This window comes from Marmota monax, unplaced genomic scaffold (assembly GCF_021218885.2).
Source record: "Marmota monax isolate L192 unplaced genomic scaffold, Marmota_monax_Labrador192_F-V1.1 WCK01_AAM20220418_F8-fsc00020, whole genome shotgun sequence".
NCBI lineage: Eukaryota > Metazoa > Chordata > Mammalia > Rodentia > Sciuridae > Marmota > Marmota monax.
Genome location: NW_026692912.1, coordinates 23,175,405 through 23,197,887, shown reverse-complemented (window position 1 = coordinate 23,197,887; position 22,483 = coordinate 23,175,405). Strand labels below are relative to the sequence as shown.

Here is a 22,483-nt window from a genome sequence, read left to right as displayed (position 1 = left end):
CCTGCATCCGAGGTGCGCCAGGCGCCTGGGGCCGTCCGCCCGTCTGTCGCGGCCTCGCCTCCCTCGGGAGAGAGAAGCCGGGCCCGGGGAAGCCCACCCGCGAGCCTCCGCCGCCCTTCGCGCTGCCGGCCCAGCGCGGGTCTGCGCGCTCGAGGACACCTGCCCGGGACGCAGCGGAGGCCGCGCCGGACGCGCACGTGCGGCAGGCGGCGCGGGCGGGGCGCGAGGCCCCCACAGAGCGCGCCGAGGCTCCGCCCCGAGCGCGGCCGCGCCCCTGCGCACATGCGCCGCGGGCCCCGGAAGCGGCGGGCGCGGCGGCGCAGCGGGGCCGACATGGCTTCGGCGGGAGGTGGCGACTGCGGGGCCGCCTCGCCCGAGGCCGACCGCCCGCAGCCGCGGCCCTTCCTGATCGGCGTGAGCGGCGGCACGGCGAGCGGGAAGGTGAGCGGGCGGCCGGCGAGCGGGGCGGGGCGGGGGCGGCGACCCCGGGCCCGCCCCTCCGCCCGGGCCGCAGGTCCCTGCCGCCTTCACCCCGCGCCACCTGTTGCTGGCGGGCCGAAGCCCCCTGCGGGCAGAGTCGCCCGCCGTGCCAGCGGGGGGTGCTGTTTATGTGTCCCCAGTCCACGGTGTGTGAGAAGATCATGGAGCTGCTGGGACAGAACGAGGTAGACCACCGGCAGCGCAAGCTGGTCATCCTGAGCCAGGACCGGTTCTATAAGGTCCTGACCGCGGAGCAGAAGGCTAAGGCCTTGAAGGGACAGTACAATTTCGACCACCCAGGTACACCCAGAGAGCTTGCCCAGGCAGGCTGCCAGGGCCTGGGTTGTGCAGGGATGCAGCCCCAGTGGGGTCAGGGAAGTTACCCACATGTCCTGCAGAGGGCCTCCCCTCTGGGTTCCTGCAGGTCAGGTCAGGAGGATTGGACCAGCTCTCTGGGCCTGGGTGCCCTGCAGGAGTTTGGTTGGAGCCAGTCAGGAAACCTGGGCAGGAGGGACCTTGGGGACCACTGCTCAGTCCATTTGAAATCCCCTTGCCTTCCCTCCTCCAGCTTGCTGCTGATAAGGTCTTTTCACACCCCATTGTCTATAGAGTGGCCTTTCCCTTCCCCACCTGCCCAGGGGCAAAGTCCTCAGGGAAGCCAGCTGTGGGAAGCAGTGGGTGATCTAGGGCCCAGGGCCCTGCAGCCCTTCCCGGATCTGGAAGGTGCTTGCTATCTCTGGGACAGAGTCTGCCCAGCGAAATGGGGGAAGAAGGCCTGCAAAGCAGCATTCCCACTGATTATTCCCAGCAAGAGAGAGGAGGGAGGCCTGACTCCCTGGTTTCCATTGCTGGCCAGTGTGCTGCAGCCTCCTGGTGGGACAGCTTGGGTGGTGCCCTGCCTGAAGGCAGCCTGGGCAATTTTGTCCTGTATGGTCTGTAAGACTGCAGTGGACCCTGTCACTAACAAATAGAAACTGCAGGGGCAGCTTCTAGTCTGAATGTCCTCAGTATCCCTGGTGCCCTCCTGTCTGTGGCACAAGGGTAGCTGGGTTGTCTTGCCCTTTGCTTCATCTCTGCAGATGCTTTTGATAATGATTTGATGCACAGGACTCTGAAAAACATCGTGGAGGGCAAAACTGTCGAAGTCCCAACCTACGATTTTGTGACCCACTCAAGGTAAGCAGGTGGCTTACAGGAGGTCCAAAGAGAGAGCTGGTTAGGGCGTCCCCTCTGGGTTCCTACAAAGACTGCCCCATGGCAGGACCTGCCACATTTCTGTGAACCACTGCCTACATCTATCCTCTCCCCAGAGTCATTCTCCCTGGTGTTATGGTGGACTATCCAGCAGGGCCCATTGCTTCCTCTGTGCCTGGTAGGTTGCCGGAAACCACTGTGGTCTATCCTGCAGACGTGGTTCTGTTCGAAGGCATCTTGGTGTTCTATAGCCAGGAGATTCGGGACATGTTCCACCTGCGCCTCTTCGTGGACACGGACTCTGACGTCAGGCTCTCTCGGAGAGGTAGTGCATCTGGGGATTCTGTGCCCTGGCTGCGGTGGCTGTGAGTCCTGAGGGAGGGCTGACCGTGGTGCCTCCTTCCTGTCACGGCAGTTCTCCGGGATGTGCACCGCGGGAGGGACCTGGAGCAGATCCTGACCCAGTACACCACCTTCGTCAAGCCCGCCTTTGAGGAGTTCTGCCTTCCGGTACCGCCTTTCATCTGTCTGAAAACCCGTTTCTCTCACACTTGTGCCCTGTTCCCCACCTGCTGATAACACCAGCATCCTGGGGCACCCCACCTTGGTCCCCCACTCTTACACAGTCCTGGGGAAGAGAAATCTTATGAGAACCCCTTTGTGTCTTGCAGACAAAGAAGTATGCTGACGTCATCATCCCTCGAGGGGTTGACAATATGGGTAAGAAACTGCCGGCCAGGTCCTCCCAGAGCCACCACTCAGGACTGCTGTCTCATACCTCTGCTGTTGAGGATTCCCAAGTGCACAAGGCCCACCAGAGTCTATCTGAGGCGTGGGTTCAGCACAGACAGGGCAGGGCTTTAACCAGGCTTCCAAGCAGCCTAGGCTACCGCAGCAAACTGAGCTGCTGAGTTTTATTGTCTCACATCCTGTCTTGCGGTTTCTGTCTGCTAAGATGTGTGGTGGCTTGTGAGGACCTGGCTAGTGGCCTTCCTTCCAGGCTGAGTGTGGCCACTGGGGAAGGGGAGGCCCCACACCAGCAGCAGTCCTGTGCAGGCCTATGGCACAGCAGGGAGGACAGCTGAGCACCCACTGTCTGTCTGCAGTTGCCATCAATCTGATTGTGCAGCACATCCAGGACATCTTGAATGGCGACCTCTGTAAGCGGCACCGAGGGGGAGCCAACGGGCGGAGCTACAAGAGGACCTTCTCTGAACCAGGAGACCACCCCAGGGTGCTGGCCTCTGGCAGACGGTCGCACCTGGAGTCCAGCAGCAGACCCCACTGACTGAGGGCCATCACGTGCTGTCCCCCAGCCTGCCAGCAGGGATCCCCACAGACCCGAGTTTCGGGACGGGCATGGGGCACCTCTTGCCCTTAAAAGGCAGCAGTGCTTCTCCCTGGCTTGTCCTAAGGTGGTGTCAGGGCCAAGGCTCCTGTGCTCTTGGGGGGCAGCTCACTTTGGTAGGTAGAGACAGGGCTTCCTCTCGTTTAGGGAGGTTTTAACTTCTCTAGGGGTCACTGAAGTGCCCTGGCTCATGGCTAGCCTGTGTGCTTGTCCCCGGGAGGAATGCCAGTCTGCATTGGGAAACCTGAGGAAGCAGCCTGGGCACTGTGGGCCTGGTGTGTCTGACGGGTGAGAATTTCCCAGTAGGGCTTGGTTTACTTGCGCATCACTGAAACAGGCTTTAAGAGGCGCTATTCACCCTGGTGGACTGTCCAGCAGGGCCCATTGCTTCCTCTCCCTCATTCTGTTCCATACCCCAAGGCTAGTGGTGCCCTAGAAACCTTTCCTGACCCACCACTGGGCTGTGGTCCAGTGTGGTAAGTGCTGGTCTAAGGAGCCTCCGAGGCATTTCCTTTCCTCTTGCCTGTGCCTCAGTGACAGAGAAGAGGCAGGAACCTTGGCATCAGCCACCATCTCTCTAACCAGCATCACAGAGGGCAGGGGGTCCAGACCCCAGGTGCCTGCATGGCTCCTGAATCCTGGGGCAGTAGGCAGTGGGCTGTTGGGTCTGCTCTGGCTGGAACAGAGTCTGCACACAGTCCCACAGGGCCAGGTGCTTCCACCTTACCAGGGCTGTCTGGATGGGCTGTCCCTGGTATAGCTCAGCTGTGTCCAGGGCAGCAGCCTCCAGCCATAGCATGTGCTGGCCTGCAGGTGTTCAGGTGGCTCCCTCACGCAAGGCTAGAGCTCAGGGCCTCACAAATGGTCCTCCGTTGTCCAAGTTTGCCTTCCCTCCCATGTGACCACCCTTTCTGGAAAAAAGTGTCCTTTGCCATTGCCACAAGCTAGGCACAGGTTCTTTCCCTTTCTTCCTGTTGAGCACAACTCATAGTTACCAGCCACGACGTTCCTGAGCTGCGTGCAGCGCCAGGGCTTTCTGTTGAGTCTTAACATTTGTGTTAAGCTTGTGTTCCTTTAGAGGGAGACTCAATAAATAATGTCAGATACAAATGTCAGTTCGTCTCTTTTATTTCCATTAGAAAAGAAGGCAAAGGGAGGGCAGGGAAATGTACAGGTGGCCCAACCTCGACTGTTAAAAATCTCAGAAGGGGTTTTGATAAAGCAACCTGAGGAGTCAGTCTTTAAACAGCATTTGCTGTAGGCCTCAAAAAGATGTCCACACCACCAGACGGCTGTCCAGGGCGGCCTGCAGGGCCTTGCTGAGGACAGGGACAGCCTGCTCAGTTGAGTGAGCCCATCAAATCAAACACCAAGCCCACACCTTGAGGGCCTCTTGGGCAGGTCCTGGCTCGCAGGTCACTGGCCTGCCTTCACATGTGGCTCCTGTGTTGGCCACTGAAACTCACATGCCTGAGCTTAAGGGGCCTCATGGGTGGGAGGGCGTGGAGGGAGCATGTTCTTCACTATTCAGAAAAATAAAACCTCTCCAAATAATGTGCTCTTCAGAGGATTGCTTTAAGAATGGAACCGCAATTAAGTTCCAGGGCGACCCTGTGAGCCCACCAGGCTGCAGGCTGACAGCCCTCTGCTTGTCAAAGGTAAAAATGGTTATAAGAAACCCTGTCCTACCCCAGCCCAGACGATTCTTGCTGTGCTTGTTCTGCTAGTGTTTTCGGATCAGGATGTCCCAGCTATCTTTCCAGCGAAGGGCCTGGAGTTCACTGGGTGAGAGTGACCTGTCCCCATAGGTCAGTGGGCGCAGCATGTTTGACACGTGACATGCAGTGGAATACCAGGCTATGACCAGGGCACTGAAGAGGCTTCTCTGCACTTGGGACCTGTGGGAAGCAGTGCAAAGCACTGTGAGGACCCCTGATTGTTGCTCCACAGTGACCCTGCTTGGCCATTCTCTTGGAATCCATAGTCCACATGGTCACCTGCCAAGGCCTGTGGACTTTTTTCCCCCTTGGTCCTTGGTACTCTACCACTGAGCTACATCCAACCATTTTACTTTTGAGAGAGGGCCTGGGACTTGCCATCCTCCTGCCTCCCCCTCCTCAGTAGCTATGACTACAGACGACAGACGTGGCCACTGCACCTGGCTGGCTGTGCCTCTCCCAGCCCATGATGCACCGAAAGCAGCCTGCATGTCCCCCAGCCCTGCTGCCGACCTGCACAGGTGATCACTGACGTGCTGCAGGACAACTGGGAGCAGAAGGATCTGGAAGGTGAGTGCAGGCAGGTAGTGGTAGAGGAAGAGTGTCTTCTCCATCAGGAAGAAGGGCAGGTAGTTCAGTGCCCAGCCACCAACACACAGGGCCCCGGTTAAGGCCCACTGCCGCCAGGCATCTGCAGGAGGGCACATGTCAGAGCAGCGGTCGTGTCCATGGGCTCACCCTTAAATCCCAGGCTTACAACCTCGGTGCCTGACCTCTCGCTCCCAACCTTCCCACTCTCAGGAGGAAGAGTGGACAGGAGAGTCATGAGAATTTGTAGCCTCCTGCCTGGACCTAACCACCACTGTCTTGTGATGGCCCAGCCCCGTGGGAGGCCAGGTCTTGCTGTGTGTTAATCACTGGGCCCCTGCAGCCTGGGCTGGCTGCACAGGGCAGATCTGGTCCAGCTGGGCCACCTGCTCTCATCTGGGCATTTCTTCTGGGATTTATGGAGGTGGGGCTGCACTTGTCCACCAGCCCAGAGTTACATGGAAAGTTAACAGAGAGAAGGGCCAGGCACTGAAAGATGAGCAGAGAGAGAGTGGGGCAAAGGTGCTATGCAGCTCCCAGTAGTCTTTGGGACCTGGGCCAGGCCCTGGGGACACCCACCCCACACTGGTAGTGTTCGCTGCTCTGTTTCAAGATGGTCTCAAGCGCATTTCTGTTAGCTGCAGACAACCATCAGCCCTAGATGCGCCTGTCGGCTGCTCTTTTCCCAGCCACTTTTGGTACATGCAGCCAACTTAAGCAAAGGCCAGAGAGCACTACTGGCCATGACCCTTTCTGCTGGAGAAGCCAGAAACAACACCAGGAAACCTAACTGCCACCAGCTAGGGAGTCAAAAATAAAGTATTTCCCTATCTGAGGAAACAGAGGCCTTAGGGCGTAGGTTCCCAGTACAGTTGGGCTGTCACTTAAGCGAGAGAAATCTCATCACAGTGAAAAGGAAGAGGCAGAAAAAGGAGCTGGGGAGCTGCACCAACCCTCAGGGAGGTCACAGACACTCCTTCGCCGTCTGAGCAGGTACCAGAAGAAGAGCAGGGTGTAGGCCGCTGTGGCGAGGTTGGCAGAGGCCCAGATCACGATGTTTCCAAGCAGGTGGATCTGAGCCTGAAAGCATATGGGAGTCACTCTCAGGCACCTGCCCTCTGTGCAGAGGGAAACTGCCGTGTTAAAGAAAACCACATGCCTACTCTATACTACAGTGAAGGGCGAAAAAGCAGAGGCAGCCAAGTGCAGGGCACACACCTGGAATCCTAGCTAATCGGGAGGCTGAAGTCGGAAGGTTGCAAGTTCAAGGCCAGTGTAGCATGTTCTGGAGATTCCCCCCATCTCAAAATAAAATAAAGGGCGGGATGTGACTTGGTGGTAGAATGTTTGCCTAACATGTTCAAGGCCTTGGGTTCAACCCATAGTATCAAAAGCCAAACAAAAACCACACAGGTTCATTCTGGTATCCTCCAGTCTCACCCTAACCTGGAGAGACCTGTTCTCAATGAGAATCCTTCTAGAAAATGCTAGGGTTCTTGATTTTGTAAACTAAAACTGAAAACTAGGAGTAAATGAGTTTTTTTTTTTTTTCTCTTTTTGGGCAGGGGACACACTGGGGGGTGAACCCAGAGCCTTGTGTATACCAAGCATGACACTGAGATTCACCCTCATCCCTGAGATTTTCTTTCTCTTTTTGAGACAGGATATCAGTAAGCTGCTGAGCCTGGCCACAAACTAGTGACTCTGTTGCCTCAGACCCCCAAATCACTGGGATTACAGGTGTGTGCCACGGTGTCCAGCAAGATTCATTTTTTAACGAGAAAGCTGTTCATGGAATGGTAGGTAGTCCCCGCTTCTGCACATATGCTGGGTAAGCCCTGGGACTTGCTCCTGGTACTTTCTTTTCACAAGGGCTGCTCTCCTCCAACTGAGTGAGAAGGGAGCGTTTTACCACCTGCCTGTTCAGCGAGTATTCCCTGAGCACCCACTGCAGCCGGTGTGAAGACAAGACGCACATAAACAGAGCCCTGGTGAGCTTGCCTACCAGGCGCTATGCGGACGACATCTTACAAACCACTTCCGTCAAGAAAAGGGTGACAGCGCTCTCCCACAACAGCAACAAAGCTGAGGCTTTCTTAGACGGGTAAGCGTGAGGCTTACTCTCAGCATCTGATAGAGTATTGGCCCACGCTGCCCAGCGTCCCGAGAAAACCAAGTCCTGGACTGCTGCTAGAACAGGCTTGGCAGAAACCCAGGACATGCTGGCTGCTCTTAATGCCAGAGGGAATTCCCAAGGACGGGACAAAGCCCCCGCCAGCTGTCACAAGCGCTTCTTACACTGGTTGTGGGGTGCAGCCAGTAGGCGATGCTGGTGTCCAGGGCGACCCACTGCAGTGGCGTGGAGCTGTACCTGTGCTCAGAGTCCTCACTGCGCAGCGTCAGCATCCTCCACTGCAACAAAGCATGGGCCTCAGCTGTTAGGATGACAGGTGCTCCAGGTCACACAGGTTTTGTCAAAGGTGTTTGTCAACTGTGCCCCTTGCCTGTGAACTATCCAACCTCAAGTTCATTTGGATTGTGCAACAGAAGCAGCAGGGCAGGCAGAATGAGTGTGCTCCTGGTCAGGGGCCTTGAACTCTAACCCAGCACATCCTCTGTGACTGGGGGCCTGGACTCAGTGCCCACTTGGGCTCATGTTCAGGTCCAGGCCTTCTGAGTTCCTGACTTACTCCTCTAGGCCTCTGCTAGTTGACAGTGGCCCCTTTGGACTTGATGGGTGGTCTTAGGATGCTGTAGCAAGGCTGTAATTTCACACTTGGTCTGGACCTCCTTGTTCCTGACTGCAAGGGCCCAGGGCCCAGGGCCCCAGCGTTCCACACATCACTCAGACTGGAGAGAGGGGAGACACGCCTTCTGAGTCTGAGGTCCCAGGTCCAAGATGAACGCTGGGAACTGCAGAGCTCAGTGCACACAGCAGAAGCCAGCTCCCTCCCGCCACCTGTCACCTGCAGTTCCTGTCACCTGCAGTTCCGAGAATTTGGCCATAAAGCTGAGGTTCCTGCTGATGTCGACCTCAGTAGGGGAGTGCAGTTCCAGCTCCCTCTCCCTTTGCTCCTGGCCTGACAGAACACAATAGGACACCAAAGACAGGAGCAGAGTAAAGCCAGGGAGCTGATACGGAAGCCACCAGCTTGGCAAAAAACTCACCTCCCTGCATTGCCAACAGCCCACCTGACGCCTCATTGCGCTGCACCATCCCGAGTTTGCCCACCCCCCACACCCCCATTCACAAGGGCCTTTCTCCACTCAGAATTCTCTGCCTGCAGGGGGTGCGCTAGCTTCTCCCTGTGGCCCTTAGGAAAAGCCCTATGTTGTCCTCATGGCAGGACAAAGGGCTGGGATGGCTCAGCTCCTGCCAAACCCACATCTGTCCGTGTCTTCTCAGGTGCTGAGTGTTAGAGATGGTGGGAGTCGTAGGGGACAGCAGGAGGACTCACTTTTGCCATACCGGTGCTCCTCCACGTTCCACATCATGCTCCCATGGTGACCCCGCGACAGTTTCTCCCCTACGACCTCCAGCTGCCGGAACCCCCAGTCGGGGAGGTGTGCCCCGCTCAGCTGGCAAAACCAAATAAGATAAAGGGCGCGCCTGAAGGCAGTCCGGGCGGCCCACCTGGTGGCTCCACTGCGGACGTCCCCCTAGGGTTCTACCCTGAGCAGTTATAAAACCTCCCTTCCTCGATGTACAATAAATACACAGGGCAGTGACTTTAGTACTCCTCCTGTAGAAGGCTCTGGCCTGGAGTTCAGGGAACAGACTATGAGAGTCAAGGCTTCCATAGCCAAGCCAGCCAGTGGCACTTCCTACCTTCAATATGGCAGACGTGTTCACGTGCACAAAGCGCACCTCCGACAAGATGGTCTTCCAGACGTCTCTATCTGACTTTCTGTTCACGATGTCCTGCAAAAGCAGACTCCGTCAGGCTGGGTGCATGGCTCAGAGGTAGAGTACTGTTGCGTGTGCACAAGGGTCTGGGTTTGATCCCCAGCACTGCAAAAAACCCAACACCAGGATTGGGGTTATGGCTCAGTGGTACAGTGCTTGCCTAGCACATGTGAAGCAAGGGGTTCGATCCTTAGCACCACATAAAAATAGAGAAAATAAAGGTATTATGTCCATCTACAACCAAAAAGAAATTTTTTTTTTTTAAAAAAGCAAACCCAGCACCAAAAATGGATCTTGATAATTGTTCCATTCTTTTTCAAATTTCCTTAAATGCAAAAGTGAAGACCAGTCACCAAGCAATGACATTAACATGGCTCTGAACAAAGGGGAAAGCTCACAAGCAAGGGGGCTGCGAGGGGCTTATCCTGCATAGTGCCCCGGACACAACTCTGGTCCAGCCCATGGGAAGGCACACCATCCCTGCCAAAGGCCACACAAGACAGGATCCCCCAGAGACTGAAAAGACTGAAGAGTTTCTGTCCTCTCCACCCTGCATGGTCACCTGGGGGTAGAGCGTGGTGGCCAGAGGCAGGCAATCCTTAGTCCCTGTCTGGTGACTATGAAGTTGGTTCACATGAAGCTTAGATGGTCCCCAGGGAGGGATTCCTCATTCTGGGACATGAAGAGTACTTTGTCCTGTCACAGCCTGACGCAGTGGGGCCTCATAAGAACCCCATTTTATTGACAAGAACCAGGGAACCCACGAGGCTGAACAGGAGCAAATGCCCAGACATCCAGCTGGTCACTCTGGGGCCAGGCAGCTGCTCCTGGGGCACAGCCTCCTTCCTCATCCTGTCAACTCCAGCTGACATGTGGGCATGTGGTGCTGAAGGTGCCACCAGACGGGAGGTGGAGGAGCAGGACCAGCAATGGAACCTCTGGCAAAAAGATGGCTGAGAGGGAGGTCCAGCGCTCAGGAACAGGTAACCCTGAGTGGGACTTCCGCTGGGAGAGCTCCCATCACAAAGGCCCACTCAGAGGAGGTGGGGGAGCAGGGTACAAGTGTGCGCAGTAGAGAAGGCAGAAGGGCAGAAGCAGGCTAAGTACACAGCCAGCCTCCGCAGACCGCTGGTGTTGTGGAGGGAGCCACCAGGGGCGGCACCAAGGCTGGTGTGTGGTCACCCTATTGAGATCCAAAGGAGGCCGTGGGCACCAGTGGTAGCTGGAGAGCAAGCTTGACTCTCATGGTGGATGACCGGACTTCGCTGTGCTGAGCATCCGGGTCCCTGCACTCAGGGGCAAGAGGCCCAGCAACTGCACTCCTCCTGCACTCTGCCTTTCCTGGGGGAGCCGCGTGGTGGCTGGGGGGGGGAGACAGCTGCAGGCTGCTGCTCTATGGGAGCATGAGAAGCAGGACCTGTCAGGCTGAGAGGCACTTCCCCTGGGTCACAGGGTGGCTGGAGCTCAGGTCCCAAGTGAGGACCAGGTTGTGCGGGTGAACAGTGACAGGTCAGGGAGACGTACGAGCAGGCAGCCCTGCCTGGGGCAGACCCAAAGCATCCAGCCAGGCCCAGGAGCTCGAGGCTCTCCACAGAGGAGCAGGTGTCTACTCCCAGAGAAAACTTCATGACCTTCTTTGTGAATAAAACCAAAGACCCCACTTTGCAGTTGCAACAGAATGTCCTGAAATCACAGCGGGGCATTCTGAACTGGAAAGTGCGCCCCATTCACCCTGGCTCCTGACGGTCTAGTGCCCAACACGGCACTCCGCTGGACTCACCAGCCTCCAGAGGTTCTGGGCGGGCATAGAGATGTTGTAGTCGATGTAGCAGGAGACCTCCTGGGCATGGGGGCTCAGTGGGGCCGCGACATCATGCCTGGAAGCCAAGCAGATGGAGCAGCTGCAGAAACTGCCTACAAGCTACTCTTCTTTAAGGGAAAGAGGCAGCTGGCTTAAAGGACAACCTGGGTCCCTGCTAGTGGTTACTGCCTGAGGACACGCCCCTGGAGCTGGCAGTGAGATGCTGAACAGGACCCCCACGGCTGCCCCTTCTCAGGGAGCACACAGATGGTCTTCCCAGGGTAGCTGTGACATATAACTGGGTGGTGTCTCCACCCCGCTTTTTGGACCAGGGAACCGTGACTCAGAGGAAGGCAAGGCCATCACGGGCCTGGGGGTTCCGTGTCTGAGAGCCAGAGCCCCCAGCACTGCCATGCAGAGCTTGGCAGCAGAGCTGCTGGCCAGCCCCCAGCTGACCAGGGCCAAGTAGGGCAGTGGTGGGGGGCAGGCTGCCGTGAGACCAGCTGCACTGGCCAGGAGCACCAGGTCCTCCTGACTCGCCTGTGACCCGTCACCCCTGCGCCAGCCCTGCTAGGTGCTGTAGACACAGGGGTAACAGGAGACCTCTTGTGGCCTCAAGAAGACAGCTCCCCACACTGTGGACAGGGAGTGCAGGTGAGCACCAAGAGGGAACCAGACGGGGTGGCTCCCGGAGATGCCTTCCCATGAGGCGACCTGGTGGTGAACAGCCTGGAATAAGCCCTGGGTGGGACCTGGGGACTGAGTCCAAGCACACTGCAGAGAGGGGGTGCGGCAAAAGCCCCAAGTGCGATGCTCGGAGGGAGGTCAGGCGATGGGGTGATGTATGTTAGGACACGAAGGGCCTCAACCGGGACAGAATGAGGGTGATGGGAAGTCGCCAGAGGGCTGTGGGCAGAGGAGCGATGCCAGTGCACTACACCTTCTCAAGGGGTGGCCTGGGCCTGAGCATGGTGGGGGCCAGGGGAGGCAGGAGGTCAGGAGGTCTGGACTTGGATGTGGGGTTCAGGGGAGAAGCAAACAACCCTCTGTAGGGTGAGGAGGAGTGGACAGAGAAGAGTCAAGGTGACGCCTGACAGGATCCGGGCTCTGTAGGAGCAGCCAAGCCAGAGCCGGGTACCATGAGGCCCCTGTGCAGCCAAGCGGGATGTGGGCGTTCCTGGGGAGGCTGGAGGTAGGGCATGGACCCGGGTCAGTTACGCCGGACAAGGTGAGACAACCTAAGAAGTGGGGTCCTGGCACATGAAGGTGCACAGGGCACGAGGGTGAGGACCAGCCGGCTGGCAGTATGACCCAGAGGAGGTGGGAGGGAGAAGCTGGACATGGGGAGGTCTGTTGGCGACATGGGGAGGTCTGTCTGGAACTCATTTTAAACGTGTGCTGCTTTACAGAGGAACACCCCAACTCCATCTATGTGGAAAGCACCCGAGCACCCTCTGTGGTATGGCTCTGACTGCGCCTCACACTCTGGTACGCACCGGGCCGCCACCTTACCTGCACCAGATGTTTCCTTTAAAGCCCTTTCGTCAGCTGTGTCCCTGGGTCCCCTGCTGACCCCTAAGGCACATACAAGTGCTGGGCAGCAGTTGTGTCCTGCTGGACAGTGGCAGCAGAGGACATCCAAAAGCAACAAGTGCGCCAGGGTGAGGGGGCAGGTACTCACGTGTTGAGGAGGCGGGTGGTCATGCCGTGCACCAGCTGCACCACATCCCCGTGCCGCACAGGCCGCAGAGGGCTGTTCACCACCAGCTGATGCCTGGGGAAGATGTGGCGCTGTTGGGTTTGGTACCCTGAAACCGACAGCTCTCCAGGAGGTGCCAGGGCTCTAGACTGCCAGCAGAGACCGTGGGACCCGCAGCTGCCCACCCACCCACACCTCAGAGGCAATGCTGTGTGGAACCAAGGCATGGTTTCACTTAACCTCTTTCTAAAGCTTAAGGTCACTTTCCAAATGGCCATGTGGAATTGTCTGCCACTGTCATGCTTGTCTGCAAATGCTACAGTGACAAATGCTGAACAGTGACTACGTCTGCCAACGCTCCCTTCTAATAGCGAGGATCTTCTGTTCATAACCACCAAAGTAAGAACCGGTTAAATGCCAGACACTGGGCCACATGCTGACAAGTGGCTGGACAAGCCAGGTGGTGGCCAGCTGCCCTCACATCACTGCAGTGAGCAAAACTGATAAGGAGCAAATGAACATGCAGATCACATCAGCAGCTGCATGCAGTGGACCAGGAGGCAGGGGTGATGGTGATAGCAGGGGGGTGCGGAGGCTGTACAGGGTGACCAGGAAGCCTCCCAAGGACCCGGCTTTCACATTCCTAATAAGAAGGTCCAGCCAGGTGGGCTCTCAGCCACCTCTGTGCCCTGCTCTGGACACAGAGGTGCCTGAGAGCTGAGCATGAAGGCAAGGCTGGAGACTGGAGGCTGGGGCAGGAGCACCTCATGCAGGGGATGAATTCTAGGGGCGTCAGAAGCTCAGGGGGGTTTTGAGCAGAAGAGTACCTGGTAATGAGGACCCCTCCATGGCAGCTGATGCTGGAGTGGGTGTTATGGTTGGATGTGAGGTGTTCCCTCACACTGGGTTATGAGAGCCTTTACCCAATCAGTGAAATAATCATCTAATAGGATTAACTGAGTGGTGACTGAAAGCAGGTGGGCTGTGGCTGGAGGGGGTGGGCACTGGGGGCGTGGTGCCGGGTATATATTTGAATCTGGCAAGTGGAGTCTCTCTCTGCTCCTTGATCATCATGTGAGCTGCTTCCCTCTGCCACACTCTCTCCCACCATAATGTCCTGCCTCACCTCGAGTCCCGAGGAATGGAGCCTGCTATCTATGAACACAATGAGCTCCTAAATAAACTTTTCCTCTTCTGTGATTATTGTGGTTGGTCTTTTAGTCACAGCAGGGAGAAAGCTGACTGAAACACTGGGGTACATAGGAATAGGAATCACTGGCCACCAGCGGACAGGGCAGGCAGTGGAGACAGGCAGGTGGTGGAAATGGGACCTGGAAGGTTTGAGATCTAATTTGCAGGCAGAGGCCAGAGCCTAGGCATGGGGCGTGAGGAGAGGCCTGAGGAAGGTGATGCTGCTTTCACCTTTCTTTTTTTTTGGCACTGAGGATTGAACCCAGTGGCATTTAACCACTGAGCTACATCTCTAGCCATTTTTTTTGAGACAGAGTCTCGCTAAGTGGCTTGGGGCCTAAGTTGCTGAGGCTGCCTTTAACTTACAATCCTCCCGCCTCGCCTCCTGGTCCTGGGATTGATTATAGCATGTGAAGCCATGCCCAGCAAGATTCTATTTTTCTGAGAGGAGTGGTAGTGGTGGTGAAGGGCACTGGAAGAGGGGAGTTTGGGTCATGCCTGTGACACTCCTAAGGGGAGGTCCTGCATGGGCATTCCAGCCTCCCAGGCTCAATGAAGGGTGCTGGGTGGGGGGACCCAGTTAGAGCCCAAGGACCTGGTCCAGCCAGGCCTGCTAAGTTCTGCTGTGGAGTGCTGGGCCTGTACTCACCTCCTAGGATCCTTCACGATCCACCAGTTGTTGACATCCTTGAAGGGGTAACAGGTCACCTGCTGCTGGTGGGAGCTGCCCCGGCCATTCTCATATCTGCGTGAGAAAGTCAACAGAGTGGTCAGCCAAGGACTCATGGCTGTTCTCCCATAGGTTCCACAGAGGGAAACAGACTTCAGCAAATACCACCTAGTGAGGTGTGGGGGAAAATGAGACTGAGGATACGGAGAGAGCAGCACTAGTGTCAGACAGATCCTTGGAGGACACATGAGGAGCCAGTGTGCCGTACCATGCCCCCAGCTCTAGGCTTTCACATATGCCACAGCACTCGTGGGTGGCTCCAGAGCACAGCGCCTCTGCTCTCGGAGAGTGAGAGCCGCCCACGTCGGCAGAACTGTGAGAAGACAGAACAGTCCATGATCTTCACTTTCCTTACATCATGGGGTAGGTGCTCTGGTGAGAGTGGAGCCAGCAGGGCAGGGGTTTGCCAAAGACGCTCCTCAGAGTGACCTGGGAACCGAAGGCCACCTCCAGTGGCTGGCCTTGGGTAATGCGGGCCAGCCCTCCCTAGACAAATGGAAATGGAGGAAGGTGAGTGTGGGAGCGAGATCCTAAACCAGCCTCCCTGGCGGGGGTAGTGGGAACTGCTGTTATCTAGTTGGTTATAATTAACTCGTGCAGTTGTGTGCTATTCACTAAGAATTACAATTAGAGCTCCTGGAGAGAGTGCTGCCCCTGGATCAGGCACTCAGCTAAGTTTTCCGCTTGTACCCACAATTAGTTCCCATAAAATTCCTATGAGACATAGCTTATGGGACGTCTTGGGCTGCAGTGGGGCTCAGGGTTACAGCACTTGCCCAGCAGCCCGAGGTCCTGCCTTCATTCCTCAGTAGCACCCAGAGAGAGAGAGAGATGAGAAAACTCAGAGTGGGGCGAAGAGACAGCCCAATGGGCTCAGAGACTGACTCCTACCCATGTCACTTGGTCCGTCCTACAGGCTGAGCATCTCTTATGCAAAATGCTTGGAACAACAGTGTTTCAGATTTTGGATTTTTTTGCATTTTGGAATATCTGAACAGACCTTAACAGGTGATCATCCCTAATCTGAAATCAGAAATGTTCCAAAATCTGAAATTGTTAAGCATTCACGCTGGCACTTGGAAAGTTAGGGATTTTGGAGCATTTTGGATTTCAAGATTTTTGGGGTAGGGACGCTCAATTTATACTGTATTTGCAGTTAATATAAATGAACGCCAGACTCGAGTCTATCCTGTAAGGCATTTCAAAATGCCCAGAGTCATTCAGAGAATTAAAGGGAGTCAGCCTCTTCATTTATTCCATAGCATTACTGTATTCAGGATTCCTTTACTGATGTGGCTGATACATTCTTGACTGAATTCCTATAATGCTCACTTGACAATGTTAGTACATCCCCCTTACCTCCAAGCTGGCTTGGAAGGCACTAGACATGATCTGGTCATGGGGCCCAGAGCGGTAGACCAGCATCAAGTGGACATAGAAGAAGAGTAAGTACAGGATGACTGGGATGCCCAATAAGGCCACCACTCTGGCAAGCAAGTGAAAACACACACAGACCTGCCAGAAGATGCAAGAAAAAGTCAGTTCCTACTCCACCGCAAGATATGTCCACATCCAGACGCTAGGCTTAGAAAAAGTCAGCAGGAGAAACTCGCCCTCCCCCACACAGGTGCCCTCACAGCTAAAAGGCCAGGCTGCCTGGCTTGTCTGCACATGAAGCTTTGAGCACTGAGGTCTTTGCACCCAACACTCCCTGGGACCTGTCATTCCCACAGGCCGGCCTAATGCTGCACTGACGTCAGTACTTACATTTGACAAGGTCTGGTCTCCAATCAGGTGCCAGGCATGGACGGCAGCGACACCAAGCACAAGCAAGTAGGTGAAAACACCCATGTATTTGATGCTGCAAAGACAGAACTGAATAAGGCCACGATGGGACGTGGCCACACAGGAGGGGAGAGCCCTGCCCAAGGCAGGGGGCGCTCACTCACCCAATGGCGCAGGCACAAGCGACCCCGGTTAGCACCAGCCAGAACCACCATTGCAGAGAGAAAGGGCTGATAAAGAAACAGAAGGACAGGGACAGGTCACACACTACAGAACAGAGGCCAGAGAAGGCACACACTTCTCTGAGAAGAATCTGGGTTGGCTGGTTCTATCACACACAATCTCCCAGAGTTATAATCCCAACAGAATGCTTTTTTTTTCCCCCAAGGAAAATTTTCCAGCAAGTTAAAGAAAAATGAGGATATATTTATGAAGTCATGTGCCAATGGCCAACCCCCCAAAATATTAGATGATTGAAAAGTATTCAAAATAAAAGGTCTTAGAGAACATCTAGAATCTTTTTTCTGATAAATTAGGAAAGACAGCCCCACTTTCCATACCTGTGTTTTTGGGAGTTGAAGAACTTCAGGTAGGATAACACAGCCAATAAATTAAAAAATATTAACAAGGACTCCAAAAGCATAAGCCTGGACTGAGTGATCAGGGCGTTCTCTGTTATAGACAGGAAATTATGTGAGTATTAAGGTGGCCTGTGCAAATGCTGAGACAAGCACATTCACACTGGAGACAGAGGACGCACTCTGCCCCCAGGGGAACTGGCTCCAGGACGGCCCCCAAGGAATCATTGGGTACAGATGCTCATGTCCCTTACAAGAAAGGCACAGTACTTGCATACACCTACACATCCTCCCTGGAAATCATCTGTAGATCACTTAAGACACCTGACACAATGTAAATAATATGTAAATAGTCATTCTACTGTCTTGTTTAGAAAAAAATAAATACACATGTTTGGTACAGGTGTAATTTTTTTATTAATTTCTGATCCGTAGTTGGTTGAGTCTGCAGATGCAGAACACTAAGATACAGATGCTGGCTGTACTTCACTAACACAAAGACAACCTGCCACAGTGCCACAAAATCTGAAGGTGGAAAGTTTAGAAGTGGGGTGGCTAGCAGAGGACATGCCCCAGAGCCACGGAGGCAGGTAAGAATAAGAGTCTGAATCACATCTACCGACACCTTGTGAGTAGACAAGTCACTTAACTTCTCTGAGCCTTTTTCTTATTTGCAGAATACCAGCTTTGCAGAGCCGCCATGAACATAAAAACATTATATAGGCACAGGACCTCAGAGAGAGTCATCGCCCACACTGGTATCTCTTTAATTCTTAGTCTAACTTTTCTAACTAAACCAGTCTAGCTGATTTAATTCCATCTGTTCATAAACAAAGCTGAAAGAGGATAAACTAGCTCATGAGTCCACCTTAACTGGCCAAAGCCTGGGAGGGGGTAGAGGAGGATTATCAGTAACAACCAGGTGAAGACACAGGTGCCTTGGAGCAGTGTCTGGCAGGCCTCTCTTCATACAGTCACACCTCCACTACTGACAAGGGTCGATCACACAGTCCAGCACTCCCACAGCCAAGGGACAGCCTGGGGTCGGGTGTTAGAATCAAAACTCATGAGCTGGATGTGCTTCTTAGTGTGGGATGCCAGGAAGCACCTGAGCTCCCCTCACCGCCTGCTGAAACGTCAGCATAGCCAGCACTTGGTTCTTCCCTTCGTGGCACCAGGAGCAGGCAGGGCCCGGGGCTTACCCATAAGCATCAACAGGGCAGCTCCCATGGCAGCAGAGTGAGAAAAGTGGAGCTCAGTCACTATCTGGTAGGCCATGGGGATGGAGAGTGCCCCAGCAAGTGCCGGCAGCAGGCGCAAGGACCACACAGGCACATTGCTGGTGTATTCTGGAAAGGGAACAACAGAGAGGAGCTGAGAACCGTGGGCATGCCATCTGCACCTACTGCAGGTCAGATTCTAAGATGTAAGTTCATAAAATGGGGATGACATTAACATCTGAGTGTGCAGACTATGGGTAAAGACTTTGAAACTAGCTTTGAATTTTTGTTTTGTTGTTTAGAGACAGGGTTTTGCTATGTTACCCAAGCTGGCCTTGGCTTCTTGTCCTCAATCAATCCTCCTGCCTCAGCCTCCCAAGTAGCTAGGTATACAGATATCACCAATAGGCCCAATTGCTCTGAAATGAGCTTTATGCAGTCTAGGAAGCAGTTCTCACTAAGCACAGAATGCAGACTAAAGATTCTGAAGTTAATGTTCATTTATATGTACCCCATCTAGTTCCAAAACTATTGTGGCAGTCAGCCTACAAAATTATGCCACAGGATACATGTACCAAAAACTAGGAATGAAATAATTACAGTAAAAAAAAAAAAAAACGCTGAACTTTTATCAGACTTATCAAAAGTTTTTCACCTGTATGAAAATAATACATACCCTGAACTCAGATGAATAAAGGGCAATTGTTAATTCCTATGAAAACCATTATTTCCCCTTCCTATTATGCACACATTAAGAAGCAAAATCAAAGCTTTTTTTTTTTTTTTTTTTTACCTGCTCCAATTCTGTTCCACAAAAAGTTACCATCAAATCCTCCTAAGTAACCTAAAATAGAAAATTAATTTCCTGGAGTACTGTGGCAGGCAATAAGGAAACAAGATAAACAAACAAAAGACAGTTTCTGCCCTCAAGAAATTTCACTGATAAGTTTCACTGAGGGCCCAAAAGGCAATGGCTACTAAAGAATCTTACCTCCCAAGGCCAGCAGCATGTGGCCAAATGGTGGTCCACTGTCATCCAAAAAGAAGATCCGTTTCATGTAAAAAGAGATGTATTGCCCATAATACACTTCATCAAAACTGAAAACAAACAAAACATTGCATTCAACTAGAAATCTGAATTGTAACCAAGAAGAGGGTGGATGAATGCCTGCGTGCTTCCAAATGACTCTAGGTAAGTCATCAGCAGTGTCAGTCAGATCTGCTGCTCCAACTGTACCCCGTCCCCAAATACTAAGCCATATACAACATCATCCATCCACAGGGAAGTGGGTGGAAAAATTCACCAACATAAGATGGCACTCAGACAGATCCTAGCTCCTGTTTCCGACACAGGTGCATACTGCTGGCCAACCTACTGAAAGACCTCATAGGCCTGAGGGGAATCCCACTCCAGCTCTTCCTGGTGCCAGCACCTGCTAAGACTGTGACTTGGAATCAGACCTGATGACTCAACAAAACAGCTGCCGGAGTGAAAGGAAGACATCTGGGAACCAACTGCAATAAAATTTTGTCATACAATTGGGGGAAAGCTGATGATACCAAGGAAATGCTATCAATTTCTTATGATCATAGTTACATGACTTTTTAAGAATTTTCATCTTCTATCCCTTTCCCCAAAAGAATGCTCATTTTTTATTTTTTAAAAATATTTTATTTTTTAGTTGTAGTTGGACACAATACATTTATTTTATTTATTTATTTTTTATGTGGTGCTGAGGATTGAACCCAGGGCCTCACACGTGCTAGGATAGCGCTCTACTGCTGAGCCACAACCCCAGCCCAGAATCTTCACGTTTTAAAGATATATACTGAATTATTTATGAAACACATCTAGGGTTCAATTCAAACTAATCCACTGCAGAGCGGGGACTGCCTATGAGCTGATGACAGCTGAAGCTGGGTAATGAACATATTGGTGGAGACCATTATACTGTTCTCCCTACTTTGTATGTATTTGAAGTTCTCCATAATAAAAAGTTAAAAAAGAACATGTGTGTTAATAAGCAGCCCTTCAATAACAAAAGCAACCACTTCCCATTATGATCAAAGCCAGGCTCTGAGAACCCTAAACAAGGAAGACTCACTTCCAAATCCAATCCTCTACCCTCCGATTTTAAAACGGAAAATCTATGGCTGGTAGCACATTTCCCTCTACTGCAACCATTTAACGGGGGCCGGGGGTGTAGCCAAGTGGCAGATCTTCCCCAGCATGTGTACATGACAGTTCTTCCTGACACCCCTCCCATGCAGTTGTCTGCTTACACCACAGCGCGCGGGTAGGAGAGCTGCCACAGTCGGCTCAGAAGTCCCACTCCAGCCAGAGCCACCACATTCAGGTTGACGTCAGCCGTCACCACTATCGGGCGCTTCAGAACTCCCAACATGGTGCAGGAGAGCAGGCTTGGAGGACACCTGGGCAAAGAAGGGACGAGCCGCCATTAACCAGCGGGAGGCCAGCCGAAGGGCGAAGGGCTGGAGACTGGCTTCCTGGGGCACCAGGAGGAACCGCGAGCGGCGGGGTCGAGCAGGGAGGCCGCGGGCACCCGCTGGGATGCAGAAGGGCGGCACACCTGGCGGGCGCTCAGGAATTTCACTTCAACAACCCGCTTCACAGGCACCTGCTGGGGGCGGGGCCACTTCAAGGACGTGGCCTGGGGTGGCCCTCGCCCCTCCCCTGACTGGCAGCTCCGGTGCCAGCTGCATGCACCCGGTGGCCTGCCCTCCCTGCCCTGCGAGCCCCTTTCTCCCCAGGCCGCCTCCTCCCAGCTCCGCGGCCCAGCGCTCCTGACCCGCGAGGCTGCGCGGCCCCTGCGCCGCCAGGACCCCGACGCCCCGGCCCGGAGTGCCCCGCACGGACGGACTCCGAGTTCCGGCTGGGCTCGCGTCCCCAAACGTACTCGGGTTTCTCGGAGCCCGGCAGAGCGCTCCCGGCGCCGGGTCACGCCTCGGAACCTCCTAGGAGGCCGACCGTTGGGGACCAAGGCTCTGGGGACCCCGCGCGATCCACCGTTCGGCACTCGATTCGCCGAGCCTGCGGGGGTCGAGCCGCAGCGCGCGCGCGCGCGCACTGGGCAGGGCAACGGCGCGCGTGCGCAGTTGGCGAGGTGCGGGCCCGGGTCCCACCGGAGTGCACGCTGGGAGCTCCCCGGTGGGCTGCTCCCCGCTCGGGCGTTCCAGGATCCCTGTGGAGTGTCTGCGCACGCGTGTCTTTTTTTTTTCTTCGGTACTAGGGGTTGAACCTGCTGCCGAGGCTGGCCTTGAACTCGAGATCCTCCTGCCTCAGCCTCCCCAGCCGCTGGGGTTACAGGCGGGCCCACTTTGCCTGGCGCCTGGTCTTCTTAAAGGGAGCGGGCGGTCGCTGGCTGCCGCGGGCAGTGCTCCGAGCCGGGCGGCGCGGCCCCGGACCTGTCCCGCCGCGGCTGCAGGCCTGCGCGCTCCCGGGCTCCGCGGCCCTCTGCACCCGCCCGAGCCCCCACGCGGTCCGCTCGCCAGGGTGCTGCTGCTTCCTGGCTCCGGGGGCCGCTTCACCCTGGAGTGCCCCCGAGGTCGGCCGCCCGGGGTCCTGCGGAGGGCGCGGCCCGCAGCGGTGCCCCTGGCCCTCGCGCGGACTTGGGGGAGCCCCGAGGGAAGCGGTCCCTGCTGCTGGAGGGCAGTCGTTCTCTTACCTGGCCGTGGGCCCGCCCAGTGGCCCCGCACTGCCCTCCGAGGTAGGTACATTACAGCCCGTTTAAAATGCGCTGGTGCTCCTCGTACTGGGTGACCAGGGGCTCCGCACCCTGAACTACATCCCCAGGCCCCCCAATCTGGCTCTAGGTTGCCCAGACTGGCCTTTGGTTGGGTCTTTAGTTGTAGGTGGACACAACGCCTTCCTTTATGAGTTTACTGTGGTGATGAGGGTGGAGCCCGTGCCTCCCACGTGCCAGGCGGCGCTCTCACCCCCAGCCAGGGCCCAGCCCTGGCCGTTCGCCTTTGATCCTCGAGCGGTGGGAATGCAGGTGGGCACCACCACCTCACCCAGCAGGACCCGCGCTTCAGGGTAAGGAAGGTGACGCTGGGTGTGTTTCCCAAGGCCACACAGACAGGTGATGGCAGAATTGAGCCGCACTGCCTGAGCCCCAATCTGCTTTTGACCCTTCATTGCCCGGGACCAGGCTTGCTTTTTCCCCACCCCAAACGAGCCTAGTCCTTGACGACTTTTCTGCAAAAGGTCTGCGGAGTGGCAG

The 22,483-nt window shown here is 55.0% G+C and overlaps 2 protein-coding genes across 7 annotated transcripts; one reads left to right on the top strand and one right to left on the bottom strand.

The window, feature by feature from the left end:
• Nucleotides 1–296: 296 nt before the first annotated feature.
• Nucleotides 297–4,137, top strand: Uck1 (uridine-cytidine kinase 1). 2 transcript variants are annotated; one of them, XM_046451649.1, is made up of 7 exons: nt 297–441; nt 621–780; nt 1,560–1,656; nt 1,857–1,999; nt 2,090–2,184; nt 2,346–2,394; nt 2,781–4,137. In XM_046451649.1, the coding sequence occupies exons 1-7, from the start codon at nt 334–336 to the stop codon at nt 2,960–2,962; spliced, it is 834 nt and encodes a 277-aa protein (XP_046307605.1). In that variant the 5' UTR covers nt 297–333; the 3' UTR covers nt 2,963–4,137. The 2 variants fall into 2 exon arrangements, with proteins under 2 accessions (XP_046307605.1, XP_046307606.1); XM_046451650.2 differs by having other exon boundaries at nt 2,804–2,977.
• On the bottom strand, nt 4,135–22,149 carry Pomt1 (protein O-mannosyltransferase 1). Of its 5 annotated transcripts, none has more exons than XM_046451644.2 (20): nt 21,926–22,149; nt 20,523–20,672; nt 19,231–19,337; nt 19,033–19,083; nt 18,222–18,368; nt 17,002–17,113; nt 16,606–16,671; nt 16,424–16,517; nt 16,016–16,171; nt 15,012–15,142; nt 14,576–14,671; nt 12,718–12,810; nt 11,016–11,112; nt 9,158–9,250; nt 8,787–8,907; nt 8,295–8,408; nt 7,627–7,763; nt 6,282–6,408; nt 5,254–5,431; nt 4,135–4,920 (listed from the first exon to the last, which is right to left on the bottom strand). In XM_046451644.2, the coding sequence occupies exons 2-20, from the start codon at nt 20,642–20,644 to the stop codon at nt 4,746–4,748; spliced, it is 2,217 nt and encodes a 738-aa protein (XP_046307600.1). In that variant the 5' UTR covers nt 20,645–20,672; nt 21,926–22,149; the 3' UTR covers nt 4,135–4,745. The 5 variants fall into 5 exon arrangements, with proteins under 5 accessions (XP_046307600.1, XP_046307599.1, XP_046307602.1 ...); XM_046451643.2 differs by lacking the exon at nt 21,926–22,149 and adding an exon at nt 21,158–21,294; XM_046451646.2 differs by lacking the exon at nt 21,926–22,149 and adding an exon at nt 21,158–21,294 and having other exon boundaries at nt 7,627–7,740; nt 8,311–8,408.
• Between the last annotated feature and the right edge of the window lie 334 nt (nt 22,150–22,483).

Coding starts and splice junctions, on each gene's coding strand:
- Uck1 (XM_046451649.1), top strand. CDS start 334: ATGGCTTCGGCGGGAGGTGGCGACTGCGGGGCCGCCTCGCCCGAGGCC. Junction 1,657..1,856: donor GATTTTGTGACCCACTCAAG/GTAAGCAGGTGG, acceptor TGTGCCTGGTAG/GTTGCCGGAAACCACTGTGG. Junction 2,000..2,089: donor CGTCAGGCTCTCTCGGAGAG/GTAGTGCATCTG, acceptor CTGTCACGGCAG/TTCTCCGGGATGTGCACCGC.
- Pomt1 (XM_046451644.2), bottom strand. CDS start 20,644: ATGTTGGGAGTTCTGAAGCGCCCGATAGTGGTGACGGCTGACGTCAAC. Junction 19,338..20,522: donor TCCTACCCGCGCGCTGTGGT/GTAAGCAGACAA, acceptor GTTTGTTTTCAG/TTTTGATGAAGTGTATTATG. Junction 8,908..9,157: donor ACACGTCTGCCATATTGAAG/GTAGGAAGTGCC, acceptor TGGTTTTGCCAG/CTGAGCGGGGCACACCTCCC.